Source organism: Eucyclogobius newberryi, unplaced genomic scaffold (genome assembly GCF_026437365.1).
Source record: "Eucyclogobius newberryi isolate DKJ021-1_F unplaced genomic scaffold, fEucNew1.0.hap1 SCAF_19, whole genome shotgun sequence".
Lineage (NCBI taxonomy): Eukaryota > Metazoa > Chordata > Actinopteri > Gobiiformes > Gobiidae > Eucyclogobius > Eucyclogobius newberryi.
Window position 1 is genome coordinate 9560188 of NW_027315823.1, and position 20033 is coordinate 9580220.

General features: G+C 40.2%; 1 protein-coding gene across 1 annotated transcript in view; it reads left to right on the plus strand.

Annotated features, from left to right (window-relative positions):
* The first annotated feature begins 281 nt into the window (after positions 1-281).
* The window catches only part of LOC140365298 (integrin alpha-5-like), a 31397-nt gene continuing 11645 nt past the window's right edge, over positions 282-20033 (plus strand). The window contains exons 1-18 of the mRNA XM_072451650.1: positions 282-596; positions 4864-4988; positions 7424-7524; positions 7828-7951; positions 8562-8623; positions 8714-8759; positions 8894-9019; positions 9319-9363; positions 9502-9545; positions 9649-9705; positions 11815-11867; positions 12806-13014; positions 13094-13285; positions 13365-13410; positions 13482-13595; positions 15164-15219; positions 16107-16267; positions 17070-17207. Coding sequence (XP_072307751.1) covers positions 388-596; positions 4864-4988; positions 7424-7524; positions 7828-7951; positions 8562-8623; positions 8714-8759; positions 8894-9019; positions 9319-9363; positions 9502-9545; positions 9649-9705; positions 11815-11867; positions 12806-13014; positions 13094-13285; positions 13365-13410; positions 13482-13595; positions 15164-15219; positions 16107-16267; positions 17070-17207 — 1908 coding nt within the window. The 5' untranslated portion in view covers positions 282-387. The remainder of the gene's footprint in view (positions 597-4863; positions 4989-7423; positions 7525-7827; positions 7952-8561; positions 8624-8713; positions 8760-8893; positions 9020-9318; positions 9364-9501; positions 9546-9648; positions 9706-11814; positions 11868-12805; positions 13015-13093; positions 13286-13364; positions 13411-13481; positions 13596-15163; positions 15220-16106; positions 16268-17069; positions 17208-20033) is intronic.

Below are 20033 nucleotides of genomic sequence, written 5' to 3' on the forward strand. Positions count from 1 at the left end.
ACAGCTCAGCACTACTTCTGGTTATCTTCAACTTTTACTTTTTCAACTTTTCTTCTTTCTTCTTATCTACCACAGGTACTATCCCACCAAACAAAATAAAAAAATAAAATAAAAAAATAAAAACATCAGCAATTGAAAACGATCCATCCTTTCCCCCCACTAAAAATAAGACAGACAGGCGGCCGCTCATGGCTCGCTCCACCCCCGACACTCACCCTTCCCCTCCCTCTCCCGCGCGGGTGCCCCGTCCGTTATCCATCCAACTTCACCGAGGGGACCGGGACAGACCCGACTCATGAACAGGAGCGACACCCACGCGCCGCGAAGAGCAGCCCGGATGATGTCTTGTGCGCGCCCGCTCTTCAGAGTCGCCGCAGAAGAGAAGAGATGGTCAGCGCTCCTGGACTTTGCTGTGTCCTGCCGCGGAGACACGACCTCGTCCCGTCCGTCCCCGTAGTGTCCCTGCTGCTGCTGCTGCTGCTGGTGCTCCAGTTCTGCGCCGCCTTCAATCTGGACGCGGAGGAACGGGTGGTCTTCAGCGGACCCCCGGGGAGTTATTTCGGCTATTCGGTTGAGTTTTACGGCAATGCATCCAGGTGAGACTTTAATTAGAGCTTCAAAAGTTATATTTATGCATCTGTAAGAGTGGGGGGACAGACATGCATTAATATTACCACTTTTTGTTTAAGTTCATACTAATTAATTCCATTGCCAAATATAATTTAGACTTGCAAATGGGACATAGTCTATTCTGATTCTGATTCTGATCTTGGCTACTGACACATTACACACAGACATAGAGGATGCAATAGCCAATGAGATATTTTGGGATTCCAGTCTTAGTTTTATATTGTGCAGGTAAAGAATGGCAAGCATATTTTAAAGGTTACTATAATATTTGCAATGCATTTTATGATTCCGTAATATATAACACGCTACTTTTTATTAGGAACATGTGTGTGGAATCCAACTTTTCCCCCTTCTGCCATTGGATTCCAGGTTTGCAGGCTGCAGCGGTGATTGGAAACAGACACAGTGGGACCGGGGGAATGGCGAGGAGGGGGTTAAAGTCAGACAAGTCAAAATAAGCTAATGTTGTGGACGCTTGTGATAGTGGGACTTCTGGAGTGCAGCTTTTTCTGTTGACAGACGAGACACTGCTGAGTGAGTCCCGGCCACAGATCTAGCAGCGTCTTTATGGGAACAGCCTGTGATGTCACCTGTTTTGGCTTATACCCAGAGATGTGATGTCGCAGAACACACGCATTTCATGTTCAAACCCATTTGAACCGGGATGAAAGACATGGAAAGGCTTTGTGCAGGCACTTAACATAACGTTGGTGGGCTATAGTCATAAGTTTTGTCTCTGGTGTGATGTGACAGGGATACGTTGTAGTTCTAATGGATTATTTGCAATACATTGTTGTAGTATGTTTGCAATGATCTTCCTTTTATGTAGCGTGCATTCATTTACTGTCATCTTAAACAGGACTTTTGAGATCTGACAACTTACTGCCCTGAAAACAAAAAGTATCTGATTGAGTCTGTCGTGTTTGGACTGTCTTACAAATGGGTTTTGTTGCTGAAGGACTCATCCAGCTGTTCACAGCAGTTCTTGCTCAACCTCTGGGACTTCCCCTGCTCGTTACATCACTATTAACCTCATTGTAAATAATGACAGTATCCTGATGCATGCATGCACACGCACTCAAGTTCTGCTGCAGTATTTTATGTGTCAAAGAGGTTAAGCTGTGCATGTTATGCCATGTACTGGGGTGCTATGTTTCCCACCCGTGTTAGCCCATGTTGGTTTAGGATTCAACAAATTTCTTGTACGGAAACGGATAATTTTGCAGTGGTTGGGTGATTATATAATAGCGCACTTATACAGGTTGGACAAGGCTGTGCAATTAAACACATTTTAATTGAGATGAAATAACTTCTAATAGTCAATGATCAGACAGGAACTTTTTAATCGAGAAGTCTATGGCCAGAAGCGAGTTTAGACTTGGTTTGGAGTAAGATTTTGTACATTGTATATCAGGGGTGTCCAAAAAATTTTTCATCAAGGGCCGCATTTTGAAACTTAAACGGGGCAGAGGACCACAAACAACTTGACGATGTCGAATTTGTTGAATGACAAAGTGAATCATTCAAAATTTTGCATTTCACGAAATTGCGATGAGCCTCCACACCTTTAATTAGACTTGGAACATTAATATTAGGTTGGTATAACATCAATATGCCTGCATTTTCCCAATTTCCCAATAACAAGTAATACTTTTTGTTGTTTGGGCCAACATAGCAGGAAGCTGGAGGGCCAACAAAATTTGGTCTGAGGGCCGCATTTGGCCCCCGGGCCCTAGTTTGGACATGCCTGTTGTATATGTTAAAAAAGAAAAAAATACTGAAAGTAATTGAAAGAATATATGAGATGATATGAGAAATATGAGATTTTTCATCACATCACAGAGCCATACACATACTTACCCTGTTTGGCCCAGAAAGCCTGCACATTATGAATGACTTTATGACTGATTGTGGCTTGTACGTCTGAGCCCTTTTTTTTTAATTGGTAAACAGCCAACAAGATAATGTGTTGTGAATGAGCAGGCTGTGTTTATCCCTGTAGACAGAATTGTTTCTAGCGTTTGTCATGCATTCTGAACAGTTACTGCACTGTTTGTCTGTCTCGTCTCGCTCCCGTTGCTCTTTTCTCACCGACCCGAGCGCATGCATCATCGTCGGGCCTACCAGATAATTAAGGCCCTATCTAGATCCAGGAAAAGTAAGACTCCATGTTCCAGCCGTAATCGAACGCATGTCACTCTTCTTACGGTCTAAAAAGGATCTGTGGTCCCTGGAGCGTCTCAAAATGTAACGCAGCTCTTGTATTTGAAGTGAACTGGGGGGCGGGTGGACGTTACATCCTGCTTGTTAGAAAACAGCACCAGGATAACATCTAGGAATGATAAACAGAGTCATTTTCATTGCCACACAGCATGTAGCTATTGTCGTTTCATTTAGGTTTAGCCGTTTCACATTTTTCTCTTGAATGCTGACATTTGAAAGGAAAACAAGTCCAGAGTTCATTCAGGTCATTTAAAGGTGACCGTACAGTTTAGATATTTTACTTTGGCCCAATACAGTATTTTACAATGATATAATATATAGTGACGGTCCGATATAGATTGTAAAAATAATAAAAATACCCATGTCTGGTTGTTGTGTCCTGTCCGATAATCGATATTTGCCAATACTGATATTAAAACCACATAGTTATATTAAGTTATGGTAAAGTTCACTAATTTGTTTTTCACTTTTGTAATAATAATAGCAACATGTATTTATCTTTGCTATAAAGTATTCTGCTGCAGGATTCTATAAACATACAGCCATGTACAGCCTTTCTTTTTCCATTTCCACTCATTAGTCTGTTCAAAAAGGCAAATCTGATGCACTGAGGATAAACTGGGAATTACCATATTTTCCGCACAATAAGGCGCACTTAAAAGCCTTTAATTTTCTCCAAAAACGACAGCGCACCATTTAATCCAGTGCGCCTTTTATATGGATTCATTCTGGTTGTGCTTACTGACCTCGAAGCGATTTTGTGTGGTACACGTTTTGTTTCGCTTAATGCACCTCAAAGTCCAGTGCGCCTTATGTATGAAAAATGATGGAAAATAGACCATTCATTGACGGTGCGCCTTATAATCCAGTGCGGAAAATACGGCACACATGACACACACAGACGCCAAATATCTGCAAAATGTTTCACGTCAACCCTTCGATAACCGATATTTGATAACGTAGAGATTCACTTTTGCCCAGTGTAGTGTTGTACTTTGATCCAATGCAGTGTTTTAAGTATACGCAAAGCAGTATTTTACTGTAAAATTACAAAGTTCTGAAAATAGTTCTGAAATATCACCTTTTAAGAGCCTAAAATGTTCCAAAAAGTGGAAAGCATTTTGAGAGTTTTCCCCCCCCTTCTGATAAGCAATATATTAAAATGTTGCATATCTTCAATACATCGCATCAGTCACAATATTACCGATAGTTCAGTTCATTGCCCGCTTTTGCTAAATGTGAGTCAAGGCATGGAGCGAGTAGTTTATCTGAAAGCGCAATCTCTTTTGGTCGTTATTGTCATTTTGGTGCCATGTAATTTTAAAAAGCATACTACCATTCAGCTCATCTTTTATTTTCAAGCCATTTAATGCTTGCAATGGTCAAACTGTTGAACATAAACGACCGGACTGGAACTTGCTCCGATGTCTTACGCGTAAACACCATGTTTCATCGTAGGCTCGGGCTTTTAGAGCTTTGTAGATATGTTCAAATGTCCACTGTAGTGAAGAGTCTAATAAAGAATGGCTCTACTCCGATCTCTGTAGACAAAGCGGAGGCAGTTTGTCTAATCTCTGCTAATGTCATCAGTCACATATGTCTAACTCTAGCCCCTCTGCGGCAGACTCTTTTAGCAGACCGTCTCAAAAGCTCAAAGCGCAGTCAATTTGAACACATGCAGGCCAAGATAAACACACTATTGGTAGTATTTTGTGCGGAAGTCTGCAGGTGATCCGCAAAATGACCGCCATCATGTAACGCTCGACATGTTGCTTCGGTGTTTGGTTTCTTACAAGCTTGAAATTCATAAAATGCACACATGTCTCGTCACCGTTTTCCTTTACATTTCATGAGGAAAAAGAAATCATTCCGAAGTGGGTAATGCGGCTTTAAAGTGCGCTGCTCAGTCTGCAAACAACGTGTAAGATGAAAACGTTAAGAGGCAATAATACGTCATTCTTTGCTGTATTTTAAGTTTTATAGTAACATTTTATTGTATTCTTGTTTCAGTTTGAGTGTCTTGGTGGGAGCCCCAAAAGCCAACACCAGCCAGCCCCACGTCACCGAAGGAGGAGCCATCTTCTCCTGCCCCTGGAGCAAGTCCGACTGCACAATTATCGACGTTGACAAGCACGGTAGGCCGCCTCGTTACGTGGAGATTCACGGCTATTCAAACCATATCTTTGTCTGCTAATTAAAAGTCACACGTTAGTTGTACTGCACTTTATCTTGAAAACTATCTTCTGCCGACACATCTTTATAGTCATCTCAAGCTGTGTCTAACCAGCCATAAAAAGACCTTTGCAGAAGTTATCATCTCTGACCTGTAGGTTAGAAGTGTGGCTCCAGACTTTCTTCCCACTGCAGTTATGTGCGTCATACCTAGAAGTACTCTTTGAAGTTCTCTCTATGTTTTAGTGGCATGCTTGCTTTTGGCTGCACCCCTCCCTTCTGGCAGGCTCTCTATTTCGGGGGTACGGGACCTGTCTGCACTCCTTTCCACGGCGCTTTGATTTCCTGTTGGAGTTGGGCCCGCTGTTGTAGCCACTGTTTAATTAAAGGGTCATTAAGGGAGGAACGGGCCTGAAAAGTGCATGAAAAATAATCAGCTCCATCAAACGTGCAGGAAGTGATAAGGACTTTGAGGATCAGAGGGCTGGACTTCCACATATCAGATGGTGCAGGCAGAGCTTCACACACAAATACACATATTTATAAACTATATCCAACCATGAAGTGTAATTTGGAGCTTTCAAAGGCAGCAGGAAAGTAAATATACTCACTACTACTGCGTGTTTTCACATTCACTAGTGCACTTCCTGTTAGCTTAGTGTATCTAAGGACACGCGGCTCCATGATGTCAACAGTGGCAGAAGACCAGAGCAGTAAATGTCAGCACTGCGCTCCATACAGGCCATAGATCAACATGCGATACAGCACGGGTTTGCACAGTTAGTGTGTCAACGGCCCCTAAGAGACACTTTTAAACGGCCCCTAAGTTAGCCACAGCAAGTTTTTGTTGAATGATAAAATATACATATGAACACTCAGTAATAAAATAGACATGTCATACAAAATCCACGTTTTAATACTGTTATATGTTTTCAGAATAGTTTGTGCAGGTTTGAGTCACATTTGCAATTTCGCAGACAATTCCTGTTTTCCCATCCCCCCATACACACCCACTGCTCTTTACTTACTTTGTTCTTCAATGTATTGATACACTTGGGATTTAGCAGCATTGTGTAGCATTTTTTGGCATGGATTAAAACAAAAAAAGAAGCTCAGCACAGCACTTTGTTGTGATGACGGTTACAGTTTTAGTTTTTAGTTTTAGTTGTTTATAAATGTTGTGATCTAAAATGTCCAAAATATAAAATAATGATCACCGGTGGCATAGATTATAACTATATACCAGACAAAGAGCCTTTAAGAGAGAGACAGTGATACAATGTGTGACGTTTGAACTTGTTTTACTTTCCATTAAGCCAGGGGTGTCCAAACTTTTTTCACCAAGGGCCGCATTTTGAAACTTAAACGGGGCAAAGGGCCACAAACAACTTGACAATGTCGAATTTGTTGACAAAGTGAATCATTCGAAATTTTGCATTTGATATAATTGCGATGAGCCTCCACACCTTTAATTAGACCTAGAACATTAATATTAGGTTGGTATAACATCAATATGCCTGAATTTTCCCAATTTCACAGTAAAAAGTACTTCTTTTTGTTGTTTGGGCCGACATAACAAAAATTGGTTTGAGGGCCGCATTTGGCCCCCGGGCCCTAGTTTGGACATGCCTGCATTAAGCCATTTGTTAGTGGGTAGGTCACTATATCAATATTTTAGTGTTACAATACTGTGTATTGTTGAGATTTTGCAATGGATTTCATGACCAAACATCAGTAAAATCCTTATTCCTGTTACCATTGCTCTAATCTGTGACAAGGTTATTTGTGTAAAGTTAATATGACGGATGAATTGTTTAGGTTTAATCCATACTGCTACAATTCCAACCACTATTAGGTCTACTACACATACTGCCACCATACTATTGCATAAACCAGTATGGCCTTTCATTTTATACAATGATTAGAATAGTTTCCAATGCTAAAAGTACAACTGCAATAATTATATTTGGCATAAAACTGTAACTGCAAAGAGGCTTTCAGTATATTTGTCTGTCACAAGATGTCCAGTGTCTTTGAACGACTTTACCTGAGATATTCCATCACTAGCTCTGTGTCATTGGGCCTTTTCTTTTAAAACAGATCCTGACAAAGACGTGTGGCTTACATGAACAACATGGCCCAAGTGGCGTTGAGGTCTTTGAAGTCCGAGGATAGATTAAGAGTGCAGACCCGGGCAACAAGGCCGTAAATCCCACTTAAAAACACTTAAGGACATGTGGGGGCTACACGTTCTTTGCAGATGACTTCAGATCCGTGCTAATCATAGAAGGATCCTTGGATCACTTGCAGTAGCACTACTGTGTCTCAAGAGTCCAGATCAGAACCACACCACTGCTTAAAGCTCTTAAAACACTTATATTTGGCTTTGCTTTTCCAGGTGATCGCTATTTTTACATCGATGAGGAGTTAACTCAGGTTGAATTCAAGTCTCATCAGTGGTTCGGAGCGACCCTACGTTCCCATGGCGACAGTATACTGGTAAGATTCATCATTCGAGCTTCGCAGATTTGGCTTGTAGGCTCTGTAAACGTTTTAGACAATTAGAGTCCAATAGAAAAGGATCTATGTACTGATGATACCAGATTGAAGCTCAGTCAATGTCATTTTTGGTCCATAAACCGCCAGCTTTAGTTCATAGTCATGACTCAATCATCTGTAAACGACACATCATGCAGTTGTTCGGCAGCTGACCGCCAGACAGCCTTTGTGTGCACATTTTCGAGCTGCTCGGTTTGTTTATAAAAGGCTCAAATCATCTCTCATGAGGTGTCTTTGTTCCAGGCCTGTGCTCCCAGGTATTACTGGCGAACCGAACACGACATTCCTTTTGCAGATGTTACAGGAACGTGCTTCCTCTCTGTAGACGGCCTCCGATCTTTCGTGGAGTTCGCCCCCTGCAGAACAGGTGACCTCTCCGCGATTGTTCTACTTTTCTAACTTAATACAGTAGAATATAATAATAATCCTGTCGGTATCACAACAAGAAGCAGGGGATTTTGTCATTGCTTAAATTTCTTTATTTTAAGTGATTTCGGGTGCAGTAGTATTCATATGATTTAATGTTTCATCCGTAGAGAGCAGGAAAAAATCAGTCAGTGTGCTTTGTACCATGTCCAGTTATGGATGGTTTTGATTTAACCACTAAACTGACCAAATGTTGTTTCAAATGAACAGATGTCCTCCCAATTTGAATCAGTGAATCTACCGTATTTTCCGGAGTATAAGTTGCACCGGAGTATAAGTCGCACCAGCCAAAAAATGCATAAAAGAGAAGAAAAAAACATATTTAAGTCGCACTGGAGTATGAAATGCGGTTGCAAGTGTGAAAATAACAAATAATATCACATATAAGTCGCTCCGGAGTGTAAGTATAAGTATATAAGTATAAATATAAGTATAAGTCGCACCCCGGCCAAAACTCTGAAAAAAGGTGTGACTTATAGTCCAGAAAATACCATATTCAACGTTTGTAAATATGTATGACAAATATATTTTACATTACCACGTTTTTGCAGAAAGACATGGACCTGCTGGACAGGGCTATTGTCAAGGCGGATTTAGTGCAGACTTCACCAAGGTAAAGGAAACATTGGTAGTTATTTTTAAAGGTTATAGTAAATTTTTGGAGGGGGGGAGGTCCTCATCTGTGCTTGCTCTTCTGTTTTAGAACGGGAGGGTTGTGCTTGGAGGACCAGGCAGCTTTTACTGGCAAGGTGAGCACACAGGAATGTCCAATAGTGATGATCATCAGCAGATACACTCAGATAGATTTAGTTGTGTTGACAGGAGAATACAGTTGATGTATCTGACCCCTGACCTGTCTTGACCTCACTGTAACCTCCTGTAGGTCAGCTGATCTCCGCCACCACTGAGGAAATAGTCAAGGCCTATTATCCGTCTTACTTCCTGCTGTTTGTGAGCGGGCAGAAGCAAACCGGACAAGTTCAGAGCAGCTACGACGACAGCTATCTCGGTGAGGAAGCGACGACGCCAAACAAATGCACATATCAAGGAAATCCATATAAATCCATGTATTAATGCAAATTGAAGTCACTGGAGTGGTCTGTTGTTTCATTATCATCCAATCCACTTTATTTACATAGTGCACTCCACAAATAAACAGCCATAATAAAGAAAAAAATGAATAAATGCTCAGTTCAAATGCTCATATTTGTTATCAATATTTGTATTTATAACAGGAATTGAATTGTATTGTATTCTTCACAATCATTTTACATGGTTAAACAATGAGCATTTATATTTTTTCTGCAGGATACTCAGTGACAGGCGGAGAATTCAGTGGTGATGATGAGGAAGGTGAGGTTTATTTAATTATTGTTGATTTATTTATTTCTCCTCATCGCATAAACTCGTCACACACACACACCCACACACACACACACACACACACGGTTTGCGATGGGTGTTGGATTGACTACCTTTGTCCTCCTGCAGATTTTGTCACAGGGGTTCCCAAAGGACTCTTGTTGTACGGTCTAGTAAGGATTCATCTTCCTCCTCTGCCTACTCATAGACATGTGATCATATCCGTTTACAATCGTATTTTAGTCTTGAACCAATATTTTCTCCTGTTGGTTTCAGGTGTCTATATTAGATGGAAAGGATCTGACGTGCCTGGTGAACCTGACAGGAGAGCAGGTATGTACAGATCTGGCACACGTGGAGTGATGAAATGGCGTTTCTCACTGGACTTTGTACATATTTAGGGTCATGTTGTTTTTTCCAACAGAGGAAACATAATCTTTCTCCATCTAGGGAGGGATTAAAGAATTTAACTTTTTTAGTTGATGCAATGTGTCACGAGCTAATCGTGATATCAGACATTTGCATTCTCCATATGTTTTTTTTTGTTTGTAACTTGGGCTAACACATGGCAGAACAGATACATTTCCAGGTTCGTCACCCGGACTTTTCTGTTTGGAGTTTTCATTGTCGTCAGGTCGTCTCCTTGTGACTGTCAATTGAACACATCAGTCCTTTCAATTAAAATGCACCAAGAACAACATTGATTAATGAGTTGAGTAACCCGTTGAAAGGTTTCTCATAAATCAGTGTTGTTCTTGGTGCATTTTGATTGGAAAGGGAAAGACACACACTGTTATTAACTTATATAAACTATTATTAACTCATATAAGCGACATATTATTTGACATATTAGTAAAATCAGTGTTAAATAAACACACTTTGCTTGCCGTACACAAAAATGTCCGATGTGAGTGTGAATTAATCAAATGTCAAAATCTGACTTTTCTTTACACTTAATCTTAATCTATTGTGTACTTCTATAAGTGAGTAGGGCTGTCAGCATGTTGTGTCCGCGTTAGCAGCAGTAGTAGCAGAGTTAGTATTAGCAGCATTAGTTGGAGGTTGGGTAGTAATAGTTTTTAAAGCAGTTATAGTAGTACTTAACACATGTTTCTTTCACTGTGAACGTCATCGTGTATAGTATATTGCATGGATTGCATTTTGAAGTAGCTGCACCTTTCACTCCACTACATGCATTTTGAGAACTTCTGCTTTTAAACATAAAAGAATTCCCACACGTTCAATAATAATCCACCCACAACGTTCATTTGTGAGTTCAGATGAGTCACAAGCTGGAAACTTTACCCACACTAAGCACCGCTTTGGGCAGCGCTAGCTAAAATACAGTCGCCAAATATTATTGTCCGCACGTCGAGATCAGCTACATCCTTGTCCCTCATCTCTTAGCCTTCATTGTGCGGCTTTTGCAAACTGTGTGTGTGTTTTTATGTGTGTGTGGGGGGTCGTCCGTCATATCCCTCTGTGGCCTGAGGGTGCTGAACAAGCTGAAGAGTTACACTGGTGAGGATTGTTCAGAGTCAGCTGCAAAAACATCCCAAAACATGACAGAAATATGCAAAGCTCTGTTATATGTCGGTATTGGTCGAGATAGTGTTGTTTTTTTATTGGTTAATGATAATAATAATCTTGCAGACACTCTTTTTAGACAAACATAGACCAAGATTTGACTATGGGGAAACATATTTATTGGAAACACTGATTCGTTCTCTGATGCTGCTACTGAGTTTCAGTTCCATGTGGTCTATTTGTTTCTTTGGTCGTCTATGTCAGTTACGTTCTTTTGAGGTAATACTCTCCCGATATTTAACTGTGGCAATAAAACGTGAAAATACAACCATTTGTGAAAAGTCAGCTAACAGAAGTGTGTGTGCGCTTTTGTGCTTGCACGAACAAGATTCTGATCACACTTTTCTCAGTTTGAGTGCTTGGTAAAACAGCGGTTCTTGGGTATCACAGCAGGAAACGAACTTTGTCCTCCGTCTCACTTTGATTTATGATGATTGAGTTGTTTTGAATGCAAAGGTAACCAAAAAGCCACTCTTGTGCTTGGTCTTGTTTTTCACTCCGGTCCCTAGACTCCAAACTCGCGTCGAAATACTACAAATGACTTTGAAGTCGCCGGCGAGGGAACGTAACTCGACCCTGATTTATCAAACATGGTACGAAATGGAAGCGGAAACCTTCAGCGCGTTATGAAGGAGTCAAAGCGCCATACGTGGACCCCCTGCATTTGTTAGAGCTCACAAAGGTCTTAGTTTTAAGCTCCATGAAAAGAGATCGGTTGAACTCTAGGGGATAATAAAGGAAAGCTTGAAAGGTTGTTACAATATGAAAAAGACAAGAATATAGGGGAAGCACAAAGAGTTTGGTGCGCTGCGGTGTGTTTGCTGGCTGACTGGGTTGTGTGTTAATGTGTTCCAGATGGGCTCGTACTTCGGCTACGCGGTGGCAGTCACAGACATCAACGGCGACGGGTAAGTGAGAGACGGATGGACGGACGCGCGGCTTTGCTTACGGAGATAAGAGCGAGAGGGAGGTGAACTCTGAGCAGAGGCCAATGAAAACAGAAGTGCATGAGTGATGACCTTAGAAGTGAGGTCATCAAGGAGACAGGGAAAGTTTCTCACACTCATATTTGTCATTCGCCAGAAACTTTAGCAACTAGAAATTCCCCCAGTCTCATGAGTCCTTCCATGTACTTTTCAAATGTCAATGTGCTACTTTCACTTCCTTTTAACCACTAAATGAAGTCAGATTCACTGAGAACAGGTCTAATATTGTATTAAAGACTGGTCAAATCACAGACGAAGAACATAAAAAGCAGCTTATTGAGTACCATAAGCAGAATAATCACCCAAGGCCTCTGATTGGTAAAATAAAAGTCATTTTTTTAACAAATGTGTGACGTCGTTATGGAGGTTTTCTTCAGGGTTTACCAATTTTACTAATAATAGACTTTTAAATTAAAACTCGGAGCGCCTCAGATGATTTTTTTTCAAGTCCATGGATGATTATTTATATATAAATTAGAAGCTTATTACAATAATTCAATGTTATTTATTGTTCTTGAGAAGCACCAGCATTTTTTACTTGAAGGACTCATCAATGCACTTCCATTTTTATGTTGCACCGAATCACCAAAGCCAGTTCCTATGTTTGTGAATTCTGTTCATTGACAATAGCAATAAACCTTTTTTGATTCTGATTCTGATTCTCCCATCTCTTGTCCATGTTAAACAAATCACATAGAAACAGTTGCCTACTTCATTTGCCAAAGGTTTTTCACTTGGCCTCCAGTGCCACAAGCTCTTCACTGTCATTATTGCTTGCTTTCAAATTGCTATTCCCGATATCTTTGCATATTGACATATTTTTCTTTTTTCTCTACATGACATTTGCTTTTACTCTGCAGCCTGGATGACGTGGTTGTTGGGGCACCACTCTTCATGCGCAGGGGCCCCGCTGGACAGTTGGAAGAACTGGGCAAAGTCTACGTGTACCTCCAGAAAGCTCCTCTCCATCTCCAACCCAGCCGCACCAATCCCGTCGGTTCTCAGGCCTATAGCCGCTTTGGGACATCTATAGCTCCTCTGGGTGATCTGGACCAAGATGGATTCAATGGTATCTGCAGATGTACAGTAAATGCATATATCTCCCAAGTTTCGTCCACCAGTCTTGATTGTTTCACACCTTTGTCCAGATCTCGCTGTCGGCTGTCCGTACGGAGGAGAAGACCAGCAGGGACTCGTTTATATCTACAACGGTAATGAGGACGGCTTGGAGGACACGCCCACTCAGACTCTCTCAGGCCAATGGGCATCCGAGGCTTTTCCAGCTGGTTTCGGCTTTGCACTTCGCAGTAACAAAGATCTGGATCAAAATGGCTACCCAGGTTGCTATACTTTGCTGTTTTGTCACCCAGACTTTTTTGCCACCCATGCACTACGATCATTATCCGTCTTCTCGTGCAGATTTGCTCGTCGGTGCTTTTGGAGCGGATAAAGCCGTGTTATACAGGTTAGTTGGCTGATATTGTTTGTCAGTCGGTTATTTAATGATCTACAACACTCGTTCTTGTCTTCACTCAGAGCGCGTCCCATTGTCAATACCAACGCGACGCTGATAGTGCACCCGACCATGTTCATCCCAGAAGAAAAAGCCTGCGTAATGACGAGTGGGGACAAGACCGTGCCAATGTCATGGTAATACGCAACTTCTTATACTCTCAGAATACATTCAGACACAAATTATTCATATTATACTTTATTTTTGTCCACTTTTTAACCCATTCTACTATTTGTCCACACCAAAATTATGAATAGAACTAGTTATAATGAATAACCTTGTGCTTTTAGATCAAAATACATGTATGATTGTTGGATACTAATCATGTATGACTGTTTTATAAATCCATTAGGATACATGTGCCCACTTACTATCGTTTTTTTGAATCGTTTTTTGCTTGTTATTACCTTGAAATCTAAAATCAAAAAAAAAAATTGTCCATATTTTCGTGGGACGTCACTGAAAAGATGCGGCCTATCATTGGATTTTAAAGAGAGCTAATCATGCTGTCTTTTACCATTCATTAGAGCACAAAAGGTCTAGTTAGAGCCACGCATCTTCGCAAAATAACGAACCTCCTTTTCCTCCAAAAACGTATTATATAAACATAATTAGTACCATGAGATTGAACGGATAAAGAGATGACGCTTATAATGACAAATTCGCTTTCCTCTCTAAACTTTTCCTCACCCCTTTTTCCTGTTGTAAAAGGTTGCTGATTTAAAGTGTGCCTAAAGTTATAAAAGGAGGTGCTCTTATGAGGTTTACTGGCGTTCTGGCTGCCGTGGAAACGAAGAATAAATAGGACGCACGTATTTGGAAAAGTGCTGAATAGGACGCAGACTCTCACTGGAAGCTCGGAAAATGGTTGTAACTTTCTAAAAGACTGATGCGGTCATGTGTGGCTTCACGTAGGGCTGACGCACTTTGAGGTATAGATGAACACTTTTAGTTTCTGTAGTTTGGGTGGAGTGTATGTAAGATGTAGAGCGTGCAGATAGACAATATTTATGATAACCTTTTCATGGCGCATAAGTCAAATCAGGTTTTGTTTTACCCTCCAAGGCTTTCTTTCCATGTAAAAAGTTAGTTTAGTTTAAAGAAAGACTAATACTAAGACTTTTTATCAAGGCACATTAGTTTATGAATGTGAACATACCACACCAACAATATGAATAGATCTGGTTAAAATGAATAACCTTGTGCTTTTAGATTAAAATATATATATGATTATTGGATACTAAACATGTATGACTGTTCTATAAATCCATTAGGATACATGTGCCCACTTACTATCGTTTTTTTGAATGTTTTTTGCTTGTTCTTACCAGATAGACAATATTTATGATTACCTTTTCACTTTTCACGGCGCATAAGTCAAATCAGGTTTTGTTTTACCCTCCAAGGCTTTCTTTCCATGTAAAAAAGTTAGTTTATTTTAAAGAAAGACTAATACTAAGACTTTTTTTTCAAGGCACATTAGTTTATGAATGTGTATTTATTTTTAATCAAACATTCATAACCAATTCATTGTTTAAGTATTTCACTCTGAGCCATAACATTTGAACAAAAAAAAAACAAGAATAGCATTATTTATATGTTCCTGCTATTACAAAACAATGATTGCACTTCAAAGCGTCACCGTTTGCAGCAACAGCAACAGTTTCTACCTTGTCATTTACACGTCACTGACATGTTGTTGCAGCGTGAGCGTCGGTTTCTGCCTGCTGGCTAATGGCAAGCACCTCCCCTCTCGTCTAGGTGAGACGCACACACAATCACTCACGCACACATGGTCCCCATTACGGTGCTTTCTTTGTGTGGCCACAAGAATGCAGGACTCTACTGCGGTCGATTTGGAGGCTCAGATCGAGATAAAAGAGCAATTGTGTAAATACAGGCTAACGTGCTCTGCTACGGTAGTTCACTGCAGTTAAATGCGTGTGTGTGTGTGTGTGTGTGTTGTATGTGCGTGTTTTGACTGTAGTGTTTGTCATGCGGCTCTCAGCATCGCTCAACATGTGTGATTTTATGTAATAACTACTTTCACTTTGAACTGCATAGTTGAATATGTAAAAAAATGATCATGATTACCGGTATTTTCAGTGGTGGAAGAAATACTCACTTGTACTTGTGACTGTTGTAAAAGTAAAGATACAGGAGCAAGAATACTCAAGTAAAAGTAAAAGTATGACACGTAAAAATCGACTCAAGTAAAAGTGCGTGTTTAAAATGTTACTATTAGAGTAGAAAGTAAAAGACTTTTGCGCTTTTGATATCTATTAAAGAATAAAATGTGGTGATCGTTTTGTATGCATATTTTAGTTTGCTCAAAGCCAAAACCTTAAGGCAGAATATCACCATGGATGTGCTAGTATTAACCCCTCTAACCAAATAAGAAGTAACAAAAAACATGCAGAAGGTACTTTTTACTTTTCAGTCCAATCCTAAAATGTAGTGGAGTAGAAATTGAAGACATCTGCTCTCAAATGTAGTAAAAGTAAAAGCAAAAAGTATCTTCTGTAAAATGTCAAGCACAGATGCCTCAAAATGTTTCTTTAATACAATAATTTGACTTTTGCACCACTTAAATATCTTCCCTATCTCTGTATTTATGATTTCCTACGCTTCTTTCTCTTCATTTGAAGGATTTGTCGTTGAAATTCAGCTGGACAATGCGAAGCTGAACCAGAGGGAATCGACCCGGAGGACTCTGTTTTTGGACAGCAAGCAGTCAAGTTTAGTGGTGAACTTCAGCCTGGAGACCAATGGAGACAGCATGTGCCACGAGTCGAAGATCTTCCTACTGGTCAGTCAGCTGCCATCTTAATGGGACTGGACTCTGGGACTTGACTCTCTTTCACATGTTTTGGATGTTGAGGGAACTAGGGTCAAACACCGCTGACCTGACCTGACCTGAGTGAAAGTTACATACACAAATGCATTACAATACACAAAGTCTGATTAATAACCCCACAGTTTATGTTTTTGACAGTATGAGTTACCGTATTTTCCGGACTATAAGTTGCACCAGCAGGAAAATGCATAATAGAGAAGAAAAAAGCATGTATAAGTTGCACTGGAGTATGAAATGCAATTGCAAGTGTGAAAATAACAATTAGTATCATATATAAGTCGCTCCGGAGTATAAGTTTATAAGTATAAATATAAGTATAAGTCGCACCCTGGCCAAAACTATGAAAAAGGCGCAACTTATTGTCCGGAAAATGCTGTATTTTTTCCTCTCAAATCTCTTGTTCATCATCTATAAGTCTATAAGTGATAGTGACAGCAGTGCATCCGACTGATGACAAAAACAAATGGCTTCAACCTCGAAATCCTTGATAGAATGTTGTGGTATTTTGTGATTTCAGACGTTGTATTGCACACCTGTTACAGACCAGGTGAATCCAATTTCCCAGTCAACATGACAGAGGTCAAAGTCATTTCCTAATAGGCATATGTTGAAGTGTCTTTGATGTTCTGTGGAAAAAAAATGGAGTAGAACTAACTAAGCAAGCAGAAATGTGTGAGACATATGTGTACAAAGTTGTGTTTTATGTCGCTTTTGTGTTATATGAACTCAACTTTGAACTTTTTCACTGTTTCAGAGCGAGGCAGACTTTCGAGACAAACTTTCTCCCATTTACATCAGCCTGAACTTCAGCCTGGATCCCCAAGCCCCGGCGGACGAGCACGGGCTGAGACCGGTCCTCAACCACCACACTCAACAGCTCATACAGCAGCAGGTCGGTTTAGGAAAAATACATGCATTATTATACATCCATAGAACCCACTGTTCATTCAAATACACACACTCATTTGAATGGCGGTTAACAGTTAATTGTCTTTGTCTCATTGTCTCATTAAATGGTTTTATGTAAGTTTTAGGTGGAGAATCCGAAACCTTCTATTCTTTATGGCTGTGTTAATAGTTTTAGTCTAAGTTTAAGTATAGTTTTAGTTATGGTTTATAGCTTTTGTCAAGGTTTAATCAAATAACTCTTTCTCGTTTTAGTTTAAAAAAAAAAATCTCATGCAAATTTAGTCAACTAAATAAATTCAAAATAGTTTTCAATCTGTATGTTTTATTTGAGCTATTATAACATGTATTGCATTGCTTCATGGGACATATAAAACACGTTTCTATATTGTTTTTATTGTCTGGTTTGACAAAGATAAGAGAGAGATATCTTACCGCTCCTGGAACGTTTCACAAAATAACAAGCATTTTCCATCGAGACAAACAATAAAAACACCAGCAATTGAATAAATGAAAGGTAGATACGTTTGTACCACGCTGTGGAACATTCCAGGCAAAGCAATTCATATTTTTTTATGAGACAAGCAAGTAACGGACCCTTTACCATCACTCACTAAACTTACAGAGAGCACCTTTAAACTTTTTTAATTTTGTGTATGCACATTTTGAAGATCAGTGTAAAAACACCCAAGCCATGCCATCCAGACACTGAAAGATCACAGTTTTTTCTTTTCTTTTTATCTATTCCTTTCTCCTTTTTCATTCTCTCTTTTGCTAAAGGACAATAAAACAATCCTGACAGCGCATTACGACAAAACCTTCAATCCCGACAGCTTCGGAACGTCACTTTTCACGTCACTTTTCACGTCCCTCTTTGCGCGCCGCATCGAAACCGTGGAGTTTATCTACGCGTAAACCCGTGAAACGTCGTCTATATATTACATGGCCACACCAAACATGACCGCACCACTTACAGGGCCCCGTGTATTGCGTATCTGTAGTGAGCAGATGTTCCCCTCTGCAATTACCATTTGAGAGACACCAGCACCAGATGGACTGTTTGCACAACACTTCACTGGCCATTTCACTCACATGTGGCCATAACTTATAAACTGCATTACGACTTTCAGTTTGTCCCTATAATCCTTTATCACAGAGACTTAGAAAAACAGATGTATTTGGACTGAAAAGGCTGAGGTCAGACAGATATTCTCAAATCGACTTCAAATGTCGGCGGCTCTTTGGAGTGTGGATCCCGTATAAGGCCTCACAGACCAAATGGTGATTACGGCGCTTTGGGTTCTTTTTGGTGTCCATATGGAGAGTTTAAGGAGGATTGGCAAGGCGGGACTGACAGCTCCACTGGGTGTGTCTCTCCGGGACATCTGGTTGTGGTTTGTTTGTGTATGTTGTTGCCCACGGTCCCCTGCACCAGAGCGGGAGCGCAGCAGTCTGCAAGTGCGCTGCTGGTTTATGTGAGTGATATGAGGTGGTGTTTAAACTGCTCTGTTAAACCATGAAAGTAGTACACGTTTATTTATTTCCTTTTAATTCTGCCCTATGTTTGACATTTTCTTTGGTGTAATGTTATTAATTAAGCCTTTGTGCACTAGAAAAAAACGGTGTAATTTTTTAGCATCTGTACTTTGGAAGAAAGAGAGTTTTATATCTGTAAAAATCCTAAAACAAGGGCTAGATTTATATTTATTTACTCTAAATTGAGGTGCACTATAGAACCTTTCTGGTGCAGGGTACGCCATCTCCTTGTGTTCCGTAGTAAGCCATTAAACTATCTTAGAAGAGACAAGCGGGTAACATAATCAGGCGCTACAGGTTACTGGTCAATTCTGTGGAGAGGCGAGCCCGCTCAAGATAAGAATGCGTGCATCAAGGCGTTAACAACATGTACTTGAGTAGATGCAAGAAATATTTTAACCATACAAGTTGCATAGTGCACCTTTAAGTGTACTATATACTCCTTAAGGATCATTATAAGGATCATTATGGCTAACGTCGGCCTCTTACTGTTCTAGAGTAGTCAAAAACAAAACAAAAACAGATAATTTATGCGAAAGCTGGTAGTCATATTTGAAATAGTGATACATTTTGGAATTTAGGCTTTTTCTTAGAATCTCTACATAATATGTTGGTGTAGGTTTTGTGGTTCTATTTTTGAGCTACAGTAGATCTACATTCAGTCCAGTCCAGTTAGGAGGCTGTCATCGGTCACATGGTTCTGACAAACATGGATCTGACAAACGTGGATCTGGCAAACGTGGATCTGGCAAACGTGGATCTGACAAACATGGATCTGACAAACATGGATCTAACAAACATGGATCTGACAAACATGGATCTGACAAACATGGATCTGACAAACATGGATCTAACAAACATGGATCTGACAAACATGGATCTAACAAACATGGATCTGACAAACACGGATCTGACAAACATTGATCTGACAAACATGGATCTGACAAACACGGATCTGACAAACATTGATCTGACAAACATGGATCTGACAAACATTGATCTGACAAACATGGATCTGACAAACATGGATCTAACAAACATTGATCTGACAAACATGGATCTAACAAACATGGATCTGACAAACATTGATCTGACAAACATGGATCTAACAAACATGGATCTGACAAACATGGATCTAACAAACATGGATCTGACAAACATGGATCTAACAAACATTGATCTGACAAACGTGGATCTGACAAACGTGGATCTGACAAACATGGATCTAACAAACATTGATCTGACAAACATGGATCTGACAAACATTGATCTGACA